This window comes from Abramis brama (assembly GCF_963993115.1).
Source record: "Abramis brama genome assembly, chromosome: 15".
Classification (NCBI taxonomy): domain Eukaryota; kingdom Metazoa; phylum Chordata; class Actinopteri; order Cypriniformes; family Leuciscidae; genus Abramis; species Abramis brama.
Window position 1 is genome coordinate 11642640 of NC_139977.1, and position 22783 is coordinate 11665422.

Genomic DNA, 22783 nt, shown 5'->3' on the forward strand with positions numbered 1-22783 from the left:
GTAAAATCCCAGCTTTTTTCTAGCTTCTTGTTGAGTCCTGCAACATAGAATCAGGATCAGATTTCAGGAATGTGCCACCTGTAGGTGGATGTTGTTTGTAGGATGGTGGGTGGAGCAGTTAAAGTTAAAGGAGGAGTAGCTCAGCCAGTAAATGTGTCACCTTACTATTTCCTGGTGTCTTTAAATGAAGTATCAGCAACCCTGACGTTGTCAGACATAAATGTCTGGATACTCCTCCAACATGGTACGTTGTCTCCTCGTTTCATGTCAAATATTCCTTGTTGCAGATAGTAGTAACTGCTCTTTGTTTGAATAGACTATGTTGATGTCCACTGGTGAGTAAATGGCTACTATACGTTTGTGTGACTGTTTAACATTAGTGGTTTGTCAGACTGGGAACACAGTTAATGTATGTTAATGTGATTTGTTCTGCTTGTTTGGGAAGCACATTCTTAAACTCTCCCCATGACAACAGTTAAAACCAGTCTGTCTTCTTTTTAGCTTTGGTGTAGGAGTCTCTAAAATGTGCACACACTCACAATGACTGTTTGTTTTAGTTTATTGTTCAATGATTGGGTTTTTCATTGACTTATATATGGTTTTAATGCTGAGCTAATAATGTTTTGTATATTTTGTATTCTTTAAGCACCTAAACCTGTTCCCCACACAAACCTTCCTGCATTTTAAAATGTTAATGTTTATTTAATTATATATATATATATATATATATATATATATATATATATATATATATATATATATATATATATATATATATATATATATATTATATATTGAACTTACGATACTCCAAATCATATAGTAAAATGTTAAAAAAATACTGTAGATTAAAATGCTAAATTTGATATTACATTGTGGGTGTAAATGAATAGGCTTGGACATAGTGCTGGAAACCCAATGTACAGGACAATGGTGACATCAGAATAAAATATTCATGATTCTAAAGCTGAAAATACAGAATTATTTTAGACAAACATGCTTGTACTCTGTCACTGACTATATAATGTAGGCCACTTTTTACTGGTAACATAATTTGGCATTATCATGACCCACAAATATCCCCCCATTGCATTATTATACTTTATATTCAACATTATATATAGTAGTTTAATGTAGTGCTGACACTAAAAATCTGAAAACTAGAATTTTTTCACACACAGTCATTTTTATTTTGTGTGAACTATACACAATACATATTGTCACTATCCACGATACATATTGTTGCATTTTTGTATTGCGATATAACATGATATATTGTTAAACCCCTAATATATACAACATTTTCATTACTTGAAATAAAATAAACATCTACTGAAATAAAATATTAGATTTTAGCTAGTTGTCAAGGCAACATTTCTCATTTTCATTAGTTTAAGCGGAAGTACTAAAATAACAAAAACGAAATGAACGAGAACCTAATAAAAACTATTTAGACATATTAAAAAAAAAATGAATACAAATGGGGAAAAAATGCAAAAAAACATAATTACTAAACCTGTACAATTACATTAGAAAAATAAAATCTAATGAAGAAAAACTAGTATATCAATGATACTAAAATAATAAAAGGAAAAGTAGAGACCATATTGCTCAATAATAAGTTTCATTGAAACTGAATGTAAGTGTGTGTGCTGGGGTCACTGGAAATTTATGGTTTCATCATGTGGAAAATACGTGATGCGTGGCTTTCCATAAAAAATGTTAAATCGTTTTATATGGCCAGCAAGTAATAAGAAAGCAAAAGAAGTCTGCAGCACTTCCGCCACTTTATAGTGAGAAAAAACATTGCTAAGATGAGAACTGTGAATTTGCGGTTTGTGTCATGCTTTTGTCTCTTTTGCAGTTCTACAGGATGTTCTTTTGGGGGCTCTTATATGTGATGCTGATGTTGTTTGACACTTTCAGAGGTAATGTTGTTGATTACCACTTTATTCCATATGCACACACTTCAGCGTGGTTAACCATAGTGGCCTAAAACACCATGAGACAGTCAGCTGTGAGAAAACAAATACAGTTTCTATATTACTCACAGTGAATGCTGTCTCATTATGATGGGTGTTACTTTATAAGTTCTCTCTTGAAATGTTCCAAATAATTCCATGAGTGGGCTCCACAGATGTACTGTAACATTACTCCCACTCTTCCTGTAAATACCAAAACATACGTGCACACATTTTCCCACTACTTGTCGTCTGCTTTTAAGTGTAAATGTAAAAAGATTGCTATTTGTAGACTACAATTGTATTCCTTTCGGTTGTCTCTTATAAAAAAAGTAGGACCGTATTAGATGGTATCAGATTGCAGTGGTAATTTGATATCCAGTGGCCCTCGAAAGTTCTTGAACGCATACACCAATGTATTGTGAATGCTTCAGAAAAAAAAAAAAATCAAAGCAAGCAGCATTTCCAACACAGCTTTTCTAAGCCACTTTTTAAAATGACTTATAAGCAACATGTCAAGTTTTATTGGATTAATGGAAGTCAGTTCTCTTCAAAAATCAGTTGCGAGTTATAGAGTCAGAATTGTGAGACATAAGCTTTGCACATTTATATCCTGCAATTCTGCTTTATTTTTTTTATTCCATGGTCGAAACAAGCTTCCATAGAAATTCTTGTGCAGTCCAAATAAAAACAAAGCTGATTCTAGTTTATTTAAAAAACAACAACAATTATATAAGAATTATTTCCGGCAGGCAGGCTGTCAGTCTGTGCATTAGTGTTAGGGATTTTTCAGTGACTCCTTCTGGAAGTTACATCAATATACCATTAAGTGGCAACAAGTGATTGTTTTTATGAGTGAGTCATTGAATCATTTGCTCAATCAATGCATTCAAACACATTTAGGAACGAAACTCCTTTATACTGTTATATATTGGTAGAACTAAAGTAGTTAAAGTTTGTTTTTTTATGAACTTTTGTATTAAAGTGTTGTGCTGTTTCCTACAACCAAATCAGTCACAACCATGTTGACATTCAGACCCAGAGTAAGGTTGTGAGCAGGGCCATTTCTAGAGATAAGCGAATTAGGCTGTTGCCTATAGTGCCACCACCTGGAGGGGAGCACCAATGAGCAACCCAACGCCCCTGTTGATGCGATACATGACATTGCTTTTTAGCAAATAACTTGTGTTAATAACATTGACTTGGCTGAATATTAGCATAAGAAAGATTTTCAAATTGTATCGGAAAGATGGTGATCAGGAATACAAATGTTTTGTGTATTTTTAAATGAATGACAGTAGCTAAGTTTCCATCCACTTGTCAATCGAATTATCTGAAGTTCGGTAACAAAACTAATGCGAATAAAGCTGGTGAAAGTGTGTTTCCATCCAGCGGCTTTAAAGCGAATAAAAACCTGTGCGTAATGATGTCACATGCTGTTTTGTGATCAAATTGGTATATCGAATTGATTTGAGACATTTGAAGGTGTTTCCATTCATTTTCGCACTGAATCGCACAACATTCAAGCAAACATTTGCGAACAAAGTTTTGCTAGACAAAATGGATCGCACCATCTACCAACAAATGATCAATATTGCACAAGTTGTAATAGTGCTTATGTGCCAGCTGACATATCAAGCTATAATAAGAAAACAACGACGCTATCAACACATTGCTATGATGATGCAGATGCACGTAAATGCCCGACGATATTCGGCAAATAACGTTTCCAGCACCGTATATCGATCAAGATAAAATCCGATGAGCCCGAACGTATTTCGTTTGAGTCGATATTCATGAAATTCAATCAAATTTTACTGTTTCCATAAGGCATTTTTCATTCGATATCACTTAATTCGGATAAAAACGTGTGGATGGAAACATAGCTAGTGTCAGCAAAATAATTGATTTACTAAAATAATAATGATTTCCACAACCGAAAGCTTCGCTGTAGTATTAAGAAAATGTGTCCAAAAGTGTTCTGTTGTAAAAGTCAGTAATGGATCTTGGTCTCCTCTGAAATATTTTGAATAATCATATCAATAATTTAATCAAATGCATTGATAAGTCTTATTTAATTTCGTACAAGATACAACTAAAGTTCTTGTTTTTTAAACAAGGACTTGCTTTGCCTAATAAGCCAGCCTCTGAACATTATTTACTTTCTCCCTAAAGCTCAAGAATGTGAGAAGATGATAGACCTTGACCTTAAACACTCCCTTTCTGGGACGTCTTTGGATGTCAGATTGCTGCTTTACACACGGGCCAACATCTCCTGCGGTCATCTGCTCTCCCACCAAGAGCCCTTCAGCAATCCTCACTTCAACCTCAGCTCTCCCACCACCTTCCTCATCCACGGGTACCGGCCCACCGGCTCACCCCCAGTGTGGCTCTACCAGTTTGTGGAGTTCCTTCTCAACCGCCGTGACATGAACGTTATTGTGGTGGATTGGAACCAAGGTGCAACCAATTTGAACTACTGGAAAGTCGTGAAAAACACGCGCAAGGTGGCTGCAAATCTTACTGATCTCATCCGGAAAATGGAGGTAAAAGACGTGCAATCTCAGATACAGAATTTTACATAATTGTTTTTAATCACAGGCTGTGAATACTCTCTGAGTAGGTGGTACTTTTGAATAAGTAATTACTTCACAACCGTTAAAAAGTACGTTCTATGTAGTGTGTTGTATGTCATTGTCATGTTTCCTACCAGCATCAGTTGCGTTGCTTCACTGCCATTCACTAATATCCTCCTGTGGCCTCATGGGATAGTAAAGTGTCCACTGGATGCGCACTTCATAATCTCAGTGGGAGTATAGGTCATCTGGGAACTTTGTACATACTCTTTTATGAGTACTGTGTGTGAATTCAGACATACTACTCTTCACTACTATATAGTAGGTAAATATGTGATTTCAGATGCAGCCAAATTCTGGGTGGGCTTATTGGAAATTAAAGGGTTAGTTCACCCAAAAATGATCCCATAATTTACTCACCCTCAAGCCATCCTAGGTGTGTATGACTTTCTTCTCTCAGCCAAACACAATCAGAGTTATATTAAAAAATATTCTGGCTCTTCCAAGCTTTATAATGGGAGTGGATAGTAACTGAGATTTTGAAGCCCAAAAAAGCACATCCATCCATCATAAAAGTAATCCATACGACTCCGGTTGGTTAATAAAGGCCTTCTGAAGCGAAACGATGCGACTTTGTAAGAAAAATATCCATATTTATAACTTTATAAACCATAATCACTGGCTTCCGGGCCATATGCGAGTCGAGTTTGTAAGCCCGTTTCTCGGTCCAAATGGGGGTTTCCGCCAGAACGGGTGAACGTCTTTGCATGTTACTGTCTTTCCGTCTGGCAAAGTAATTTAATTCCATTTAAGCTTTTATCTAACTCTATTTTATCATGACCTCGAATTTAAGTTAGATTGCCAATTGGTTATTGGTCAATTATATAGTAGTTTAGCAAAACATTAGATTGTTCTATTTAACCCTTTACTTATATTTTACCCGTTCATATTAGGAAGCTATGTCGCTCAGAGGTCCTCACGCCTTGTTTAACGTGGGTCTCACGATCACAATCTCGCCAGCTTCGGTCACTAAACAGAGGTAATTGCTATATACCTGAGATCGGTCGCATTCACGCTTACACAATCAAAGATACTTTGGTATAGCCCCCGTGATTGCATACACTTGAAATTAAAGTAACGTTTACTTCAGTAGAGGTATGGCCACTACTTCAGATATAAGTCAACCAACTTTACTTGTCTTATAATAGCTTTGGATTGGCCATGCTGTGGTTTTCCACACACACTTATCTAAAGTAACATTAAATTAAAACAGAGGTAAGACACACCCAGATTTAGGTTGGTCAAGTAGCACTTTTGCTGTCCTAAACGGAAATCCATCATAAAAGTAATCCATACGACTCCGGTTGGTTAATAAAGGTCTTCTGAAGCAAAGTGATGCGACTTTGTAAGAAAAATATCCATAATTATAACCGCAGAGGATACCGCAGAGGATAGAGCAAAACAAAACACCGGTCACGAATTAGACGTCTAAAACCAGAAGAAATGTGGGAGGATCTTGAGTTTGTTGACCAGCCCTATTTGCTTAAACCGAGAGAGGTGTCTACTCTAACCGAAGCTTACGCTACTCCTACATCCTACGTCATACGCCAGAACTCAACTCTCTCGTGAATTTACGTATGGCCGTTACCGGAAGCCAGTGATTATAGTTTATAAAGTTATAATTATGGATATTTTTCTTATAAAGTTGCATCGCTTCGCTTCAGAAGGCCTTTATTAACCCCTTGGAGTCGTATGGATTACTTTTATGATGGATGGATGCACTTTTTTGTACTTCAAAATCTCAGTTACTATTCACTCCCATTATAAAGCTTGGAAGAGCCAGGATATTTTTTAATACAACTACGATTGTGTTTGGCTGAAAGAAGAAAGTCATTTACACCTAGGATGGCTTGAGGATGAGTAAATTATGGGATCATTTTAATTTTTGGGTGAACTAACCCTTTAATAAGTAGGTGAGCCTAAATTGTTGGTGTGCTAGATGTCAACAATTATGGAATATTTGTTGATGGAAAATGATATATACATTATATACATTTCTGGACTCCGTTATGGATAGTTTTTCACTCTACAAAAATTTTAGCACCAGAGAGGCTCACAATACTAATTGATTCAAATACTAAAATAAATTTTCATGTATACCCCATGAAATCAAAATTCAGTTTTAGTTTGAGCGTTAGTTCTAGAACCACCAGATCTTTTCTTTGTATTGAGTGGGAAAACATTTATGGTGGGACTTTGGTTGTTGATTGGATCTTGAGATGTGGGTGTTGTATTCACTAATATGTTCGAGCTTACAAAGGGGATTGTGGAAAGTTGTTGAACAACATGAGTTTAAAAAACTTCCTCAGGGAAAAGAAATTAATAAAAAAACATCTGAGCCCTTTAAGGTTCATTGGTCAATGTGGAGTCTTGCACGTTGGCAGTAGGTTTGTATATGCAGAGGTGAAGGATACAGGCATTTTATAATCCTGCGTTAATCGTTAACTTGCTCAGGCTATTTAAATGCAATCCTCATGTTGACATAAGTCATGTTTATATGCAGTGCTGGGTAGATTACTTTCAAACCATAATCCATTACTGAATACAAATTACAAGATTAAAATTGGAGTTAGTAATGTAATCTATTACATTACATATTTTAGGTAATGTAATCTGATTACTTTTGACCCAACTCATTTATCAGATTGATTTGAATAGAATAATCGTGTAGCATAATGATATAAAAATGCAAAGAGAGAACATTTATTCCAGTTATCAACAAAGTGAAGTGCATTAAACGTATGTCAGGCTTTCTCAAACTGGGAGATGTGTAGGAACTGCAGGGGGTTTGAAAATGGATGAAAAGCTAACAACTATTAAATCTTAAAGGGATATTTCACCGCTGGAAAGATGAATGTGTATTTAAATTGGGTCATTTATGTAGGAGAAATGTAAAATTATTTTAGAAGTTGGTGCCTTCTAGACTGAGAAAAGCCAGAAAATGTATTTTTGTCTCATGTGGATGAAAGACAACAACTCCCAGAATGCACTTGCTTCGCTGCCCTACGAGGCCACTCCCAAGCCACACCTACCGGTTACAGAGGGCAGTTTTAGAAGAAATGATACAACTAGGCTACTAGTTGACTCAAAACTGAAAAGACGCCATTTTATCGTGAGGTCCCACCCCCTATAGGCGGGTTGAAAACATGCGGAACGAGCTCCTACTACTGGCTGTAGTCTCTCGCCTCTGGCCAAAAAAGCCTCCGATGACACAAAATGACGATTTTTGCATCATCTGAGTTTTTTTTCCAGACACACAATACAGAAATCTCTCGTCTCAGGGGGACATGAGGGAGGGAAGCACGGTCATTCAAAAATACTACCGGTTTTCTACTGATACAAAGCTTAATGCTAATCGGTGAAGTATCCCTTTAATGTTAATTTTTTTTATTTTTATTAAAACAACCAAAACAAAACTTATTTATAAATATTTTAATTGTTTATGCTGTGTGGCCTCTCAATTTCCCATGTAATTATAGCTGCCTAACTATTGTGTTTGCACGGTTGACATTACAGATCAGTGGGGCCAACCTGAGCTCCATTCACATGATTGGTGTCAGTCTAGGAGCCCACATTTCAGGTTTCACTGGGGCCGAATTTAGCGGGAAAATTGGCAGGATAACAGGTGAGATTCATCCATTCACCTACTAAACCTTTAAGCCAGGGATTCTCAACTCTGGCCCTCAAGAGTTTTGCTCCAACCCTAATCAAACACACCTGGACAAGCTAACCAAGGTCTTCGGATTTACTACCCTGCGTCCTTATGTGCATATTATCCATCCTAAATAGTATGTGAGATTAGAATAAATGTGTCCCAAAAGTCGCCGGATGGTCCTCTGTTTCTGGTAGATTTTCAAAGTGTGGATCTGTGCACACCCTAACGGCTAATATTGCCCACAACCCATTGCGCTTTGGAGGAGGATTCGGTTTCGGAACTACAAACACGAATAAAAAGTGTTCAAACATGGCGGATGTGTCCGACCGACAGTTAAAGGGATAGTTCACCCAAAAATGAAAATGCTGTCATCATTTACTCTTCCTCAAGTTGTTTCAAACCTGTATGATTTCCTTTCTTCTGCTGAACACAAAAGAAGATATTTTAAAGAAGGTTGGTAATTAAACAGTTGCTGGTCCCCATTGACTTCCATAGTATTTTTTTTCCTACTATGGAAGTCAATGGGGACCAGCAACTGTTTAATTACCAACCTTCTTTAAAATATCTTCTTTTGTGTTCAGCAGAAGAAAGAAAGTCATACAGGTTTGGAACATTTACATTTTTGGGTGAACTATCCCTTTAAGTAGAGAGGTTAAGTAGAGTGGACTAATGATCAACATTTAGCCTTATAAGAAATATTTAAGTTATCTTATCCATGTTACATTTCATCTGCAACAACAATGCAAACTTTTAGATCCATTTAGCCGTTAACTTTTAAATGCATCATAATGCAAAAATATGGGAGTTCTTTACATTAAAGACCCACTTCTGGCAGATCAACGTGCTATTTCTTTTCTCTCCAATACATTAGGAAATTATATTAAATAAAAAGTGGAGGATGTAAACTGTGAAAAGATGATTGACAGGCCAGTTTACGGAGACAGGATATACGTACATATGCGACAGTGTCCATTAAAGACACAATTTAATGATGTGATAGTATGTCCTAAAGCTTGTCTAATAATAATAATTTGGTGAATTGGGACGCTGCACTTGAAAGTTATAGGCAGGTGAGTTTGATCAGGACTGGAGGAAAGTGGACCTCAAGGGCCAGCGTTGAGAACCCCTGCTTTAAGCTATTATCAGTTTCAGTATTATGATATTTTCATCAGCTTTATGATATTTTCATCTGCTTTAATCAGCGCTGGATCCAGCAGGGCCTGAGTTTAATGGTCGGGCTCACAGTGACCGTCTAGACCCCTCTGATGCCCAGCTTGTGGAAGCTCTACACACAGACATGGATGGTGCGGTTTCTCTCACACATCATTGAGACTTATCTCGACGTGGGGCTCTTGATTCGGTTCAGGAAGCAACCACTCACAGCAGTCTTGCATTGTAGATGTGACATTTGCAAAGGCAAACACCAAATGCATAGTAGAAAAATAGAAAATCTAGGTCTGGTTAATTCATTGTTGCCACTGTCTTGTAGCACTGGGCTATCGCGATCTCCTGGGTCACATCGACTACTATGCAAACGGTGGAGCAGACCAGCCAGGATGCCCTAAAACCATCTTTTCAGGTCAGCTTTTATATCATTTTAATAATATAACCAAAAAAGAAAATTGTCACTATAAAAATGTATATATATTTGAAGGTAGGGAAGGCAATTGTATAATGTATATCTTGATCCGTAAGATTTTTAATGTTTTTAAGAAGTAAAAAGAAGTCTCTTATGCTCATCAAAGCTGCATTTACAAAAAAAAAAAAAAACTTAATATTTAATATGTATAATTTATGTTAATATTAAGATTTATGTAGTAAATCAGAATCGAATAAAATGAATGTATATATTTTGAGACAAAGCTCTTGTTAATGATTTTCAGTTTTGTTCAATGTAATTTAAGCAAGTTTTTCAATAACTGAATAAATACTTTACTTTTTAAATAATTTTGTTTCTGTTTTTAAAATGAACATATTTTAATGACAGTATATTGAACAACAATTTATTTTATCAAAATAAACTAAAGTGATTGTTTTGAACAAGTGTAAACTTATACATTTATAGAAACATTATTTTAGCTAAAGTATTTGTATCAATACTTTGTGCCTTTTGCCTTTTTACAAAATTCCTCTCTATCTTCTCAGGATCACAGTATTTCAAGTGTGACCATCAGAGGTCGGTGTTTCTCTACATGAGTTCTGTGAACGGCTCCTGTCCCATTACTGCCTACCCCTGTGAATCCTACACAGACTTCCTAGATGGGAAGTGCATGGATTGTGGGAAGTTTAAGCCAGATGGATGTCCTGTTTTTGGTAAACTCCAAACACCGAGTAAACTCTGAGTTTAATTGCCCATTTTGAGACATTCATCATTTCATTACATCGCCTAGGTTACGATGTTGTACACTGGAGGGAGCCACTGGTCCAGCTTGGACAAACAAGGACGTATTTCCAAACTAATGAAGCTCTTCCATTCTGCAGTGAGCACCTTTTTACTGCATTTCAGTTACATTCATTATTACTGTCAATTTTGACCAGATTTATTAATAGGGTTTATTTATTTTTTGCTTTCACTAGTCGTGCATTGTGACAAGTACAATATAGTATATTCTATATAGTCTAATATGGTCGATGTTAATATTATTTCTTGTTGTTAATGTTAATATGGTCATTAAGTATTATATACACTACCAGTCAAATATGTGGAATAATTAAAAACAAATTATGTTTTAAGAAGTCTCTTATGCTCACCAAGACTGCATTTATTTGATCAAAAATCAAGTGCAAATATTATTTTTATTTTTAAAATTACATTACAGTTTAAAATAATTGTTTTTCCGTTTTAATATATTTTATTCCTGTGATGCAAAGTTGATTTTTCAGCATCATTACTCAGTGTCACATGATCCTTCAGAAATCATTCTAATATGCTGATTTGCTGCTCAAGAAACATTTATTATTATTATCAATGAAAGCGGTTGTATAACTTATTTTTGTGGAAACAGTGATACACTACCATTCAAAAGTTTTGGTAAGTAAGATTAACAACAAAAACAAATTAATACTTTTATTCAGCAAGGATGCATTAATCTGAGCAAAAGTGACAAAGACATTCATAATGTAACAAAAAGTTATTTCGAACTTTATTCATCAAAGAATCATGAAAAACAAATCAGCATAAAAGATTGATTTCTGAAGGATCTTGTAATCAGCTCTTTTAAATTATAATTATATTAACAAAATTTGTGTTTTACTGTATTTTGATTAAATACATGCAGCCTTAGTATAAGAGAGATTTCTTTAAAAAAAACATAATTATATGTAGAAAATTAGCTTCAAGGGGAAATATGAATAATTAATTATAAATATTTGTATCGGTTAATAGAATTAACTTGATGTAGCTGAATTAATGTTACAGTCAATTATTGTTTGTCCAGCGAACTCTCAGTATTGATCATCTATCTACGAAATGTTTCGTGACCACAGAAAAATCGCTCTTTCTTAGCATGTAGCTGTTATCGCATCGCTAAAGGGACTTTGTCTCAAAAGCAGGGACCAGAATCAAAACTCGCATGAATGTTCACAAAAGTTTTATTTAACTTAATCACGAACACATAACTGGTCTAAACAAACACACGCCATCATGCATACATGGGTAAAATGGAAAGTGAAAGTGACTGAATCTGAAGCAGAAACCGGGTAATGAAGCTATGGAAACATAACACAAACATAATAGTCAGTTAACTGAACAATCTGTTAATCTGAACAGAACCATCACTCACCTTGTTAACAAGGGGTCTGCATACTTCTTACCATTAATTGTAACTGGAAGGACCTTCTCTTTTTTCTTTGTGATTGATTTCAGAAAGAAAAAAGAGAAGCTCCTTCCAGTTACAATTAATGGTCAGTTGATCGATATTGTGCAGTCATATACATTTTTAGGTGTCCATTTGGATGAAAAATTACATTTTTCATATAGAGAACACTAATGTTGTAATGAAGAAAGCTCAGTCGAGACTGTTCTTTTTGAGAAAACTAAGATCATTCAACATCAGCACAAAGCTCTTGAATGTTCTTTATCAAGGGATTTTAGCTAGTGTTCTTTTTTATGCTGTACTTTGCTGGGGGGGGGCAGTATATCTGTTGAGAACAAAAATAGAATAAATAAGCTGATAAAGAGAGCTGGTTCAGTTATTGGTCTTAACCCAGATGTATTGGAGGTTATTGTGGAGAAGAGGATAAGTTCAAAATTAAAAATTGTCCTGCTTTTTGAAGGCCATCCACTACACAATTTGTTTAAGGGACGCAGAAGCTCTTTCAGTAAGCGATTGGTTATGCCTCGGTGCTCTAGTGAGCGCATGAGAAGGTCTTTTGTTCCCGCAGCGATCAGATACTTCAACGAACATTGTTAATTACTAAATATTATCCTTGTTTTTTTATAGTGTTTGTATTTTTATACTTTTGAACTGATATTGAATCTTTTTTAAATTGTATCTCCAAATCAGGTTTTATTAGTCTTCTAATGCAGAATTATTTATTGTTTGTTAGTTGTGTATTGTGTTTGATGGCTGTATGGTTGGTGGCAAACCAGTTTCCCTACCGGGATTAATAAAGTTGTTCAATCAATCAATCAATAAACCTGTTTAGTTAGTCTAAGGTGCAATACTTGGGGGTTTGCTGGATTATTCATTACATATAATGAATAGTTGTGTGTCTGATTGATCAGGCCGCTACAAAAAAATGGTAAATATTAATTGTAACCTTTGACTGGTAGTGTACTATTTTTAAAAGTATTACAAAAATGCTGTTTCTAGTTTTGCATTTCATCTGTTCTGTAAAAACAGACTCTTATTATTTAATCTTTGACTCCATCAGAGTTTGGTTACAAGGTTGAAATTGTCACATGGAACCAGAAATTGCATTGGGGATATTTAACAATTAAATTACACAACGGAAAGGAAGAGACACAAGTTGAACTCAACCAGTAAGTCCATGAAAGTCTATTTTCTCCCATCGGACATTTGTCTTTATTAAAGAGTAGTTCCAGATTTATTATTTGGGCTTATGCTAATGTTTCTCCTCCTTTTTTCCAGTAAATCCATAATGTTTGAGAAGTATGTGGAGACCAGTCTCTTTGCTCAGTTTGACAGAGACATCCAGCCTGTTAAAGAGATCACACTGAAGTTCTGTCCAGCAAAAGGACTCCGGCCACGTACAAAACTACGGCTGCTGCAAATTCGCCTGACTCCTCTACAGAACAACCTCAGGTGTGTTCTCAAACGTTTGTACACTCTTCACATTTAAGGTTTTTTACCCCGCTATTTTGCTGACTTTATTGCTTTTCTCTCGTTGGATTAAAGAGGCCTTGTATTTCATCAAACTTTAAAAAAATGGATTTGATGGCCCAGTACACCATTCTCTAAAATTTGGAAGCCCTTTTTAGCATTTATACAAACTCTGCAGACTCTTAATTTGGCTTATTAACCCTTTTCATTCCAGCTAGTAGATTTCATTATACATCTTCACCTGGATTTATATTTAGAATTCAGTTCTAAATGCACACACTACCAAGTGCACTACTTTGTCTGTCTATATTAGTATATTTCAGTGTTCCACTGTTATCTGCTAATGAGAATGTATTATTTTTTTATATTCTTCCATCATTACCTTTTGTTTTCTTTTTTATTATTTATTTAGGTATTTTTTTTTTCACCCTGTGTGTATCATAAATTATAAATAAATCATAAATTAAAAAAACAATAATAAAGGTTATTTATGGGCATTTATGGTTTCATCCATGGAGCCTTTCCATTGCACAAAAGGTTCTTTATAGGGTTCTTTAGATTGTATGTTTATATATGTTTACTTTTGAAGAATACATTTTTTTTAATTATGAAGCACCTGTATATATACATATATATATACATATATATACATATATATATATATATATATATATATATATATATATATATATATATATATATATATATATATATATATATATACACACACACACATACATACATATGTACATACATACATATCTCTATGAAGACTTCAGATGCAAAAGCCATCTGAAATTTTTATCAAGCTTGTATGCTTATGTTCAGTTATTTCACTTTAATGGCAATGAAAATTACCTATTAATTGTCATTTTACTGAAATTACTGAATCTAAATATACGAGCTTGATAATGTTAATTTTAGAAGAAAATTTCAGACGCCACTTAGAGGCTTTTGCATCTGAACTCTTCATATATATATATATATATATATATATATACACACACACAGTACCGATCAAAAGTTTGGAAACGAAAAGTTTGAAAGAAGTCTCTTATGCTCATCAAGGCTGCATTTATTTGATCAAAAATACAGAAGAAAAAAAACAGTAATATTGTGAAATATTATTACAATTTAAAATAATGGTTTTCTATTTTAATACACTAAAATATAATATCTTTCTGTGATCACAGCTGAATTTTCAGCATCATTACTCCAGTCTTCAGTGTCACATGATCCTACAGAAATCATTCTGATTTATGCTGATTTGATACTCAGTTATTATCAATGTTGGAAACTGTTGTGCTGCTTAATATTTTTTTGGAACCTGTGATACTTTTTTCAGGATTCATTGATGAATAAAAAGTTTTTTAAAAACAGCATTTATTCAAAATAGAAATATTTTCTAACAATAAATCTTTACTATCACTTTTTATCAATTTAACACATCCTTGCTGAATAAAAGTATTAATTTCTTGCAACAAAAAAAAAGAAAACAAATTACAGACCCCAAACATTTCAACGGTGATGTATATTGTTACAAAAGATTTCTATTTTAAATAAATGCTGTTCATTATTTAAACTTTTTTTTTTTTTTTTCATCAAAGAATCCTGGACAAAGCATCAGGTTCTAAAATAATATTATATATTGTTCGTCACTGACGTCAAACATGGGATTAGGAAATGTCACAGGCTAGATTCAAAGCAGAACTCTCAAAACAGAGCATTTTCTTCACATGAAATCTTTCGACGTGAAGATTAAATTCACGCTTGTTAATACACATCTCAAACAGAATAGAAACAAAGACCAGTGTACAATTGACAGCCACAAAGCAAAGGATAGTCTTATGGTTTCATTCAACTAAATGTCACATTAAACGGTTGCTTTGCTTTTCAACAGGCCTCTGTGTCGCTATGATCTTCTGCTGGAGAAAAATAAAGATGTGACGTTCAGACCGATTCCTTGTGAAGACTCGAACTTTTGATCCAGACTCTCCCAAGCAAGGACATTCCTGTCTCGAGACTGTAACCCCTGCCTCTTTTAGTCAGTTAACTCGGCATAGCTGTCATTTGTAGTCTTTAACTAAAATGAGCTGAAGTTGTTTTTCTTGTCAACATGTTGTCTTTCACAGTTTGCCCCTTCAGAATTATAATTTACTGATTATTGTTGTGTTTTCTTCATCAAGGTGCAGCTACACCTGTTTGTTTTTATGTAATGTAAATAAATATTTTTCTCGTTTTTGTATGGTATTACTTTAGTTGTCTGTGTTTTAACTTAAAATCTAGTGCAGTGGTTCCCATTCTTTTTCGTGCAGGACCTTGACTTTCTTGCTCACCGCATATCCAAAATGTACAATATAATTAAATATAATAGCAAAGTTAATACATTCTATTATACATTACCGTTCAAATGTTCGGGGTCAGTAAGAATTTTTGTTTTTAATTGATCAAATCAATATTTTTTTCATTGTTCCTAAAAGCCCTGTTTTTTTACTTTCTATTCATCAAAGAATCCTGAAAAAAGTATCATGCTTCCACAAAAATATTTTTCAACATTGATAATAATTATTGATAGAAATTATTATTGAGCAGCAAATCAGCATATTAGAATGATTTCTGAAGGATCATGTGACACTGAAGTATGATGATGAAAATTCAGTTTTGCAATCACAGGAATAAATTGCATTTTAAAATATATAGAAAACATTTTTCAGTTGTAATAATATTTCATGATATAATGTTTTTACTGTATTTTTTTGATCAAATAAATGTAGCTTTAGTGAGCAGAAGAGACTTCTTTTAAAAACATTTTAAAAAATCTTACTGACTCCAAACTTTTGAACAGTTTTATTAAAGCTTTAGAATTCTCCTGCATCTGACAGAATCGGACATCCCAACATTAAATTAACATTAAATGTATTTGATTGAAACTATATAGACTGATGTCTCTTTCCAGTCATCTTCCAAAGTTTGTAACCCAAAACATTTCTTTTATATTACCCATGTAGCGGCACAATATATTTTCACAATGAATCTTGATACAAATTCCCAAGAGTCCCTCCTTAGTCTCTGAAAGTTTTTCGTTTCCACTCTTGAGACTCACGGTGGCGTATTTGTGGTTTGATCGGGTGATGGATACCTCAGAGCTGGTTCACTTGGACATGTGTTTCTTTAGGTGTTCTACTTCAATCTGAAATTAAATCCAGCACAAGTGAGAGGGTCAGAAATTATCACAAATCTTCATGTTAGAGGACCTATTATGCCCTTTTCCAAAGTTTTGATTTTACTTTGGGGTCTACTATATAGGTTTTCATGTTTGAATGTTCAAAAAAACATATTTCACATATTTTATATTATTGCTGCTCCTCTCTTCCCAGTCTGTCAGTAACGCTCTGTTTAGTTCTTGTCTCTATGAAGCCCCTCCTTCTGAAAAGTGCAGTGTGCTCTGATTGGTCAGCTGGACCAGTGTGTTGTGATTGGTCAGCCGCTTTGAGCGTGTTTGGGAAATGTCACACCCTTTAACATAACAGTGAGTTTCAACACACTACTTGCACAACTCAACCAGGCCTCGTCCCTTTATTTTGCGTATGCCTTAGTTAGAATTACTTAAAGGCAGAATATTATGACATGTTCTTTCCCGAAAGAAAACTCAAGACTGCAGTCGTGGCGTTTCATGGAGTTCAGAAACAGTGCGCACTGATATAGAGAATATCTCGCATTGGAGTGACTGTGCTTTATAACTTTGCAGACCTTTTTCATGCTCAAACAGCAACATTACAGACTAAAGATTGTTGAAAATGTGAAAAAGCATAATAGGTCCATTTTAGGCAATTAAATAAGTTCTACTTTATGGTAATGAGTGAAATTGTGAATAAAGAGTTAACATCTAGAGGCTCTTGACTCATCTTCATGCTTACTTGCAGTGACAAACGCATCTTCTTTTCTTCATCAAGTTCGTTCATGAGCAGTTTGATCTCTTTTCTGAAACGCAATGCCATTACATTTATTTATTTTTACAGAAATATAAGGATAGGCATCTCAACATTTTTAGTTAGTTTAAATACAATCATATTGCACTAACTTCTGCTGAGTCCTCAGCGTATTCAGTTCATCTCGAAGATCTCGGAGCTCTGCTCTCATCTGCTCCAAGGTGGCGGGGCCCTGAAGGGCCGGTCGGGGTTTAGCTGCTAATAATGCCGAGAGATACGCAGGGAGCGGGATTGTGCTTGTTGTGCCAGAAGATGAAGAAGAGGAAACTGCCGGTGCAGGAGCAGAGGTACAGTTGCTGACAGGTTCCTTAAAAAAAATGAAAGGGACAATCCTAATCATTTCAGTTGTGAGCAGTTTGTCCACTAGGGGCCTCACACTGCCAGAAGCCCCAAAAACCCAATAAGGCCCCTAAAGGTGAGCACTGAGCACTGAAAAAAAACAGTTTTGAAAGTTTAAGATTTTTTTAATCTACACATTTCCTAAATTTTTAGAAAAGGATAAGGCAGGGCTTCCCAAATGGGGGTTCGCAAAGTTATTAATTAATTAATTAAATTGAATGTAACATTAAAATAAACAAATGAGGCTATACAATTAATCAAAATCTATTAATACATCAACATGTAAAATAGCGATATATCTTATCACATCACAATTATCAAATCAAAGGCTGCGATTTAGATTGAACTACATGTTTCAGAGTGAAGAGCGGCACTGTGTTCATTTACACACGTGTGGCTTATAATATCATGTTTTCAGAGCGGCACAGTTCACAGTAAATGCTGCTTCTCACAAACTTTGCATCTCTGCAGAGTTTAACACACATTTGAAACTAAATAAAAGCTTAAGGATTTGACATTTTAAAAGCTTGAGGGTTTGAATGTTTGAAAGTGAAGAATTTAAGACATAAATATTTGTATTGTAACTTAAACCAGGATTATGCCTTAGTTCAGTAAGGACATTTAAGTAGCTTTTATAAACAAGAAAAAAACATTACTTGTGTGCATCTTGAAACAAAACAATGGCACTGACATATTTTAAGATATGCCAGTGCAAGTTGCTTAGCTGTTAGTAAATCTGGCCCTTTGTCCGTGTCTGGATGTCTCAGCAGTAGCAATATGAGAAATTTTCATATGAAATGAATGTCATATCACAGACATGCAGCCATATATGGCAATCAAAATGAAACACTTACTAAAGATAAGATATTTTATTTGTTTACTTGCATGTTTTGTGACCATTAACCAAAATCAGAGAATCGTGAACATGCCAATGTGTTGCAAAATTAATGAAATATTAACTTAAATCACAGGCCCCAGGGGGTACTTCAAGAAAATATTTTACTTCTAAGGGGTTTGGCTGACAGAAAACTTTGGGAACCCCTGGGTTCCCAAAAAAGCATTCAGACAAACTTACTTTGGTGTCTTTGGGTTCATCTGTGTTATAAAGAAACTTGAGGGCCAGCAAATCTGGTTCCTGATTCACTTCATTCATTTCCTGTCCTTCTTGTTCCTCGACAGCCTGCAAAGGGAACACTAATAAGTACAAAACACTCAATATCTTCATAAAGGATGAGATTTTATTCTCAAAACTTCAGTTTTAGGTTCTAAAATGTATCTTATCTCATGGTTTCATCCTACAAACACAACACAATTCGCAGAATACTGTAATTAAATGAATTATGGAATTATCAGTGTTCATTCACACTTATTTGTACACCAGTGTTTCCCAAACTGGGGCGTACCCCTGGGGATATGTGAATACATTCTGAGTGTAACAAGGTTTAATAGTTAGAAGAAGGAAGGAGGAAAAACCTTTGCATTCCCCGAAGGATCTTTGCGTTCGCTTGCAAAACCTTTGCATTCCCTGGAGGAACTTTGTGTTCGCTCACAAAACCTTTGCGTTCCCCAGAGAAACTTTGCGTTCGCTCGCAAAACCTTTGCGTTCCCCCGAGAAACTTTGCGTTCACTAGCAAAACCTTTACATTCCCCCAAGAAACTTTGCGTTCGCTCGCAAAACCTTTGCGTTCCCCCGAGAAACTTTGCGTTTGCTCACAAAACCTTTGCGTTCCCCCGAGAAACTTTGCGTTCACTAGCAAACCCTTTGCATTCCCCAAGAAACTGCGTTCGCTCGCAAAACCTTTGCGTTCCCCCGAGAAACTTTGCGTTCACTCACAAGACCTTTGGGTTCCCCTGAGAAACTTTGCGTTCACTCACAAGACCTTTGGGTTCCCCTGAGAAACTTTGCGTTCGCTCGCAAACCTTTGGGTTCCCCCGAGAAACTTTGTGTTCGCTCGCAAAACCTTTGCGTTCCCCTGAGAAACTTTGGGTTCACTCGCAGAAACATTGCGTTCGCATCCAAAACCTTTGCGTTCGCATCCAAAACCTTTGCGTTCCCCCAAGAAACTTTGCGTTCACTCACAAAACCTTTGCGTTCCCCCGAGAAACTTTGCGTTCACTCACAAGACCTTTGGGTTCCCCTGAGAAACTTTGCGTTCGCTCGCAAACCTTTGGGTTCCCCCGAGAAACTTTGCGTTTGCTCACAAAACCTTTGCGTTCCCCCGAGAAACTTTGCGTTCACTAGCAAACCCTTTGCATTCCCCAAGAAACTGCGTTCGCTCGCAAAACCTTTGCGTTCCCCCGAGAAACTTTGCGTTCACTCACAAGACCTTTGGGTTCCCCTGAGAAACTTTGCGTTCGCTCGCAAACCTTTGGGTTCCCCCGAGAAACTTTGTGTTCGCTCGCAAAACCTTTGGGTTCCCCCGAGAAACTTTGTGTTCGCTCGCAAAACCTTTGCGTTCCCCTGAGAAACTTTGGGTTCACTCGCAGAAACATTGCGTTCGCATCCAAAACCTTTGCGTTCGCATCCAAAACCTTTGCGTTCCCCCAAGAAACTTTGCGTTCACTTTGCAAAACCTTTGGGTTCCCCAAAGAAACTTTGCGTTCGCTTGCAAAACCTTTGGGTTCCCCTGAGAAACTTTGCGTTCACTCGCAAAACCTTTGCGTTCACTCGCAAAACCTTTGCGTTCCCCCAAGAAACTTTGCGTTCCCCCGAGAAACTTTGCGTTCGCTCGCAAAACCTTTGCGTTCCCCTGAGAAACTTTGCGTTCACTCGCAAAACCTTTGCGTTCACTCGCAAAACCTTTGCGTTCACTCGCAAAACTTTTGCATTCCCCTGAGAAACTTTGGGTTCACTCGCAGAAACATTGCGTTCGCACCCAAAACTTTGGGTTCACTTTAAGGGGGCAAATATATGCCACTAAGGAAAAGGTGTGACTGTAGTCTAAGTGGAAGAGAGGGGGTCCGCCGAAGAATGTTAAATGCCTCAAGGGGTATGCCACTCTAAGCTTGAGAACCACTGTTGTACACTTTTAGTCATTGCAATGTACTGAGTTGTACACTGAAAAGTTAAATATAACTCAAGGACATCCTGACACAGACTCTGTCTGTCAAAACGTGACAAACATTCTGTCTACACATTCCCAGGAGTGACAGTGATTTAAATAATCTTATGTGGACCTCAAGAGGTTTGGTTGTCATTGGTAAATACACGCCTTTATGTAATGTTGACTTAATACTGATTATTTTCCCTATAATCTAAAATTTATAATAACTAAATTGCCATGGCTTGTTCATGCAATAATTTTATATCTAATAATTCACTTACTGACATGATTAACTGAAAGTGTGTTCTCCAGCCTGTTGTGTTCATACAGAATACGCTGGTTCTCTAGAGTCGACACAATGGACTTGAAATCTTCAATATCTGTGATGAGGAGATGCAATGTGGAAAAATAAAATAAAAAGGAGAAACATAAAATACAGTATACAATCTGATTTTAAGAGAAATCAAATTAATGCAAAAAAATATACCAAGCACAATGTGGTGAAATACATGAAACATAATCTTATTTAAAGTTTAAAATACATCTTAAATACACCAGGACTCTTGTGTATTTGGTAGATGAATGAAGATAAAGGAAGGAACAAAGAAATAGATGTCTTACCAGCTGTAAGTGCGGCGTTGTAGTTGCCCATGGCAACATGAAAAGAATGGGCTCATGGATCTGAGACAAAAACAAACTAATCTAATTTAGATGTGCAATATAAAACAATATTTCATTTAAGACTCATTTTAGTACACATTGGGGCTTCAGTAAATATCAGCATAGGACCTATGCGTAATAGCTTTTGCAATTGCGATTCAAGTTTGTTTTTGTATATTAACCTTCTTGTCAGCACTGTGGTCACTACACAAATCTATATATAGTTCCTAAAAGTTATCACACCAACTGCTCACTGTGTTGTAATTGTACACCATCATGACAGTGACTATTGTCGAGACTAAGTTTAGCCGAGGACAGAATATCTCACTCACCAACCTGATTCGGCCCAAGAAATACAGACAATCTGGGAAAGAGAAATAAAGTAAGACATTCACATTATATTAAAGTAACCAATGCATCTAAAACTTATTGTAGTTAGTTCCAAAATCCAACAAACACTGTGAGGTTAGAGGTTTGGCCCAGCAAACTCACCTGTCTCTGTATTGAAACAGTAACTTTCCAAACTACATCTACAGCAATACTTCCAAAACTCTCATTTCTCCACACTCATCTTCTGTCTTTCACGATGATGGTGTTCTTCTGCTCTTCTGTATTGACACTGTGGCGTTTCTTCTCTTCCCAGGAGCCTGTTTGACTCCTAATACACTCTCCTTTTATGGAGCCCCCAAGACACCAATCAGACTTAGGACTGGAGTCATACACATGTCCCAAACACTTGTCTCTTGCATTTGTCCCACAGATTCATTCTCCATGCTGTAGAATAATAATAAAGTGAACCATTTAGATCAAAAAGGGCTGATGATAATTAACTTTAACTTAGTTTTGACTCATGTTTGTCTCTGATATTATCACTCACTGGCAATGCGTAATAAAGAATATTAAAATCACTACAGTCCATTGTCTCTCTTTGAATCATGATGGGGGATTCTAGGATTATCAATTTTATTTATTGACTAAATTATAAATGTTAGCTTATGCTCATTACCTGTCTAGTGATGTATAATTAAATAATGGTTTGTATTTTAAAAAACATCTATTGCATGTCATTATGTTTTGCACTTCAGAACTTTCGTTAAGGGAACATGGGCTGCGTCCGAAATCACATACTCTCTTGAGTAGGTACTTATTTTGAAATAAGAAAAGAACCGCTAAAAAAGTATGTTCTACATGAATGTGCGTAGTATGAATGTAAT

At 35.8% G+C, this 22783-nt stretch overlaps 2 protein-coding genes across 10 annotated transcripts; one reads left to right on the plus strand and one right to left on the minus strand.

The window, feature by feature from the left end:
- The first annotated feature begins 146 nt into the window (after positions 1 to 146).
- On the plus strand, positions 147 to 15787 carry lipia (lipase, member Ia). 2 transcript variants are annotated; one of them, XM_084136914.1, is made up of 11 exons: positions 147 to 244; positions 1865 to 1928; positions 4137 to 4507; positions 8114 to 8222; positions 9455 to 9556; positions 9742 to 9831; positions 10398 to 10565; positions 10643 to 10732; positions 13128 to 13236; positions 13346 to 13519; positions 15438 to 15787. In XM_084136914.1, exons 1-11 carry the CDS (start codon positions 221 to 223, stop codon positions 15520 to 15522), a joined length of 1386 nt encoding a protein of 461 aa, XP_083993040.1. In that variant the 5' UTR covers positions 147 to 220; the 3' UTR covers positions 15523 to 15787. The 2 variants fall into 2 exon arrangements, with proteins under 2 accessions (XP_083993040.1, XP_083993041.1); XM_084136915.1 differs by having other exon boundaries at positions 213 to 335.
- On the minus strand, positions 14597 to 22247 carry LOC311097331 (uncharacterized protein). Of its 8 annotated transcripts, none has more exons than XM_084136922.1 (8): positions 22062 to 22234; positions 21902 to 21933; positions 21531 to 21590; positions 21191 to 21289; positions 18941 to 19045; positions 17619 to 17833; positions 17455 to 17518; positions 14597 to 16727 (listed from the first exon to the last, which is right to left on the minus strand). In XM_084136922.1, the coding sequence occupies exons 4-8, from the start codon at positions 21233 to 21235 to the stop codon at positions 16689 to 16691; spliced, it is 468 nt and encodes a 155-aa protein (XP_083993048.1). In that variant the 5' UTR covers positions 21236 to 21289; positions 21531 to 21590; positions 21902 to 21933; positions 22062 to 22234; the 3' UTR covers positions 14597 to 16688. The 8 variants fall into 8 exon arrangements, with proteins under 8 accessions (XP_083993048.1, XP_083993050.1, XP_083993049.1 ...); XM_084136924.1 differs by having other exon boundaries at positions 15137 to 16727; positions 21531 to 21606; positions 22062 to 22247; XM_084136919.1 differs by having other exon boundaries at positions 15138 to 16727; positions 21195 to 21289; positions 22062 to 22247.
- Positions 22248 to 22783: the final 536 nt, after the last annotated feature.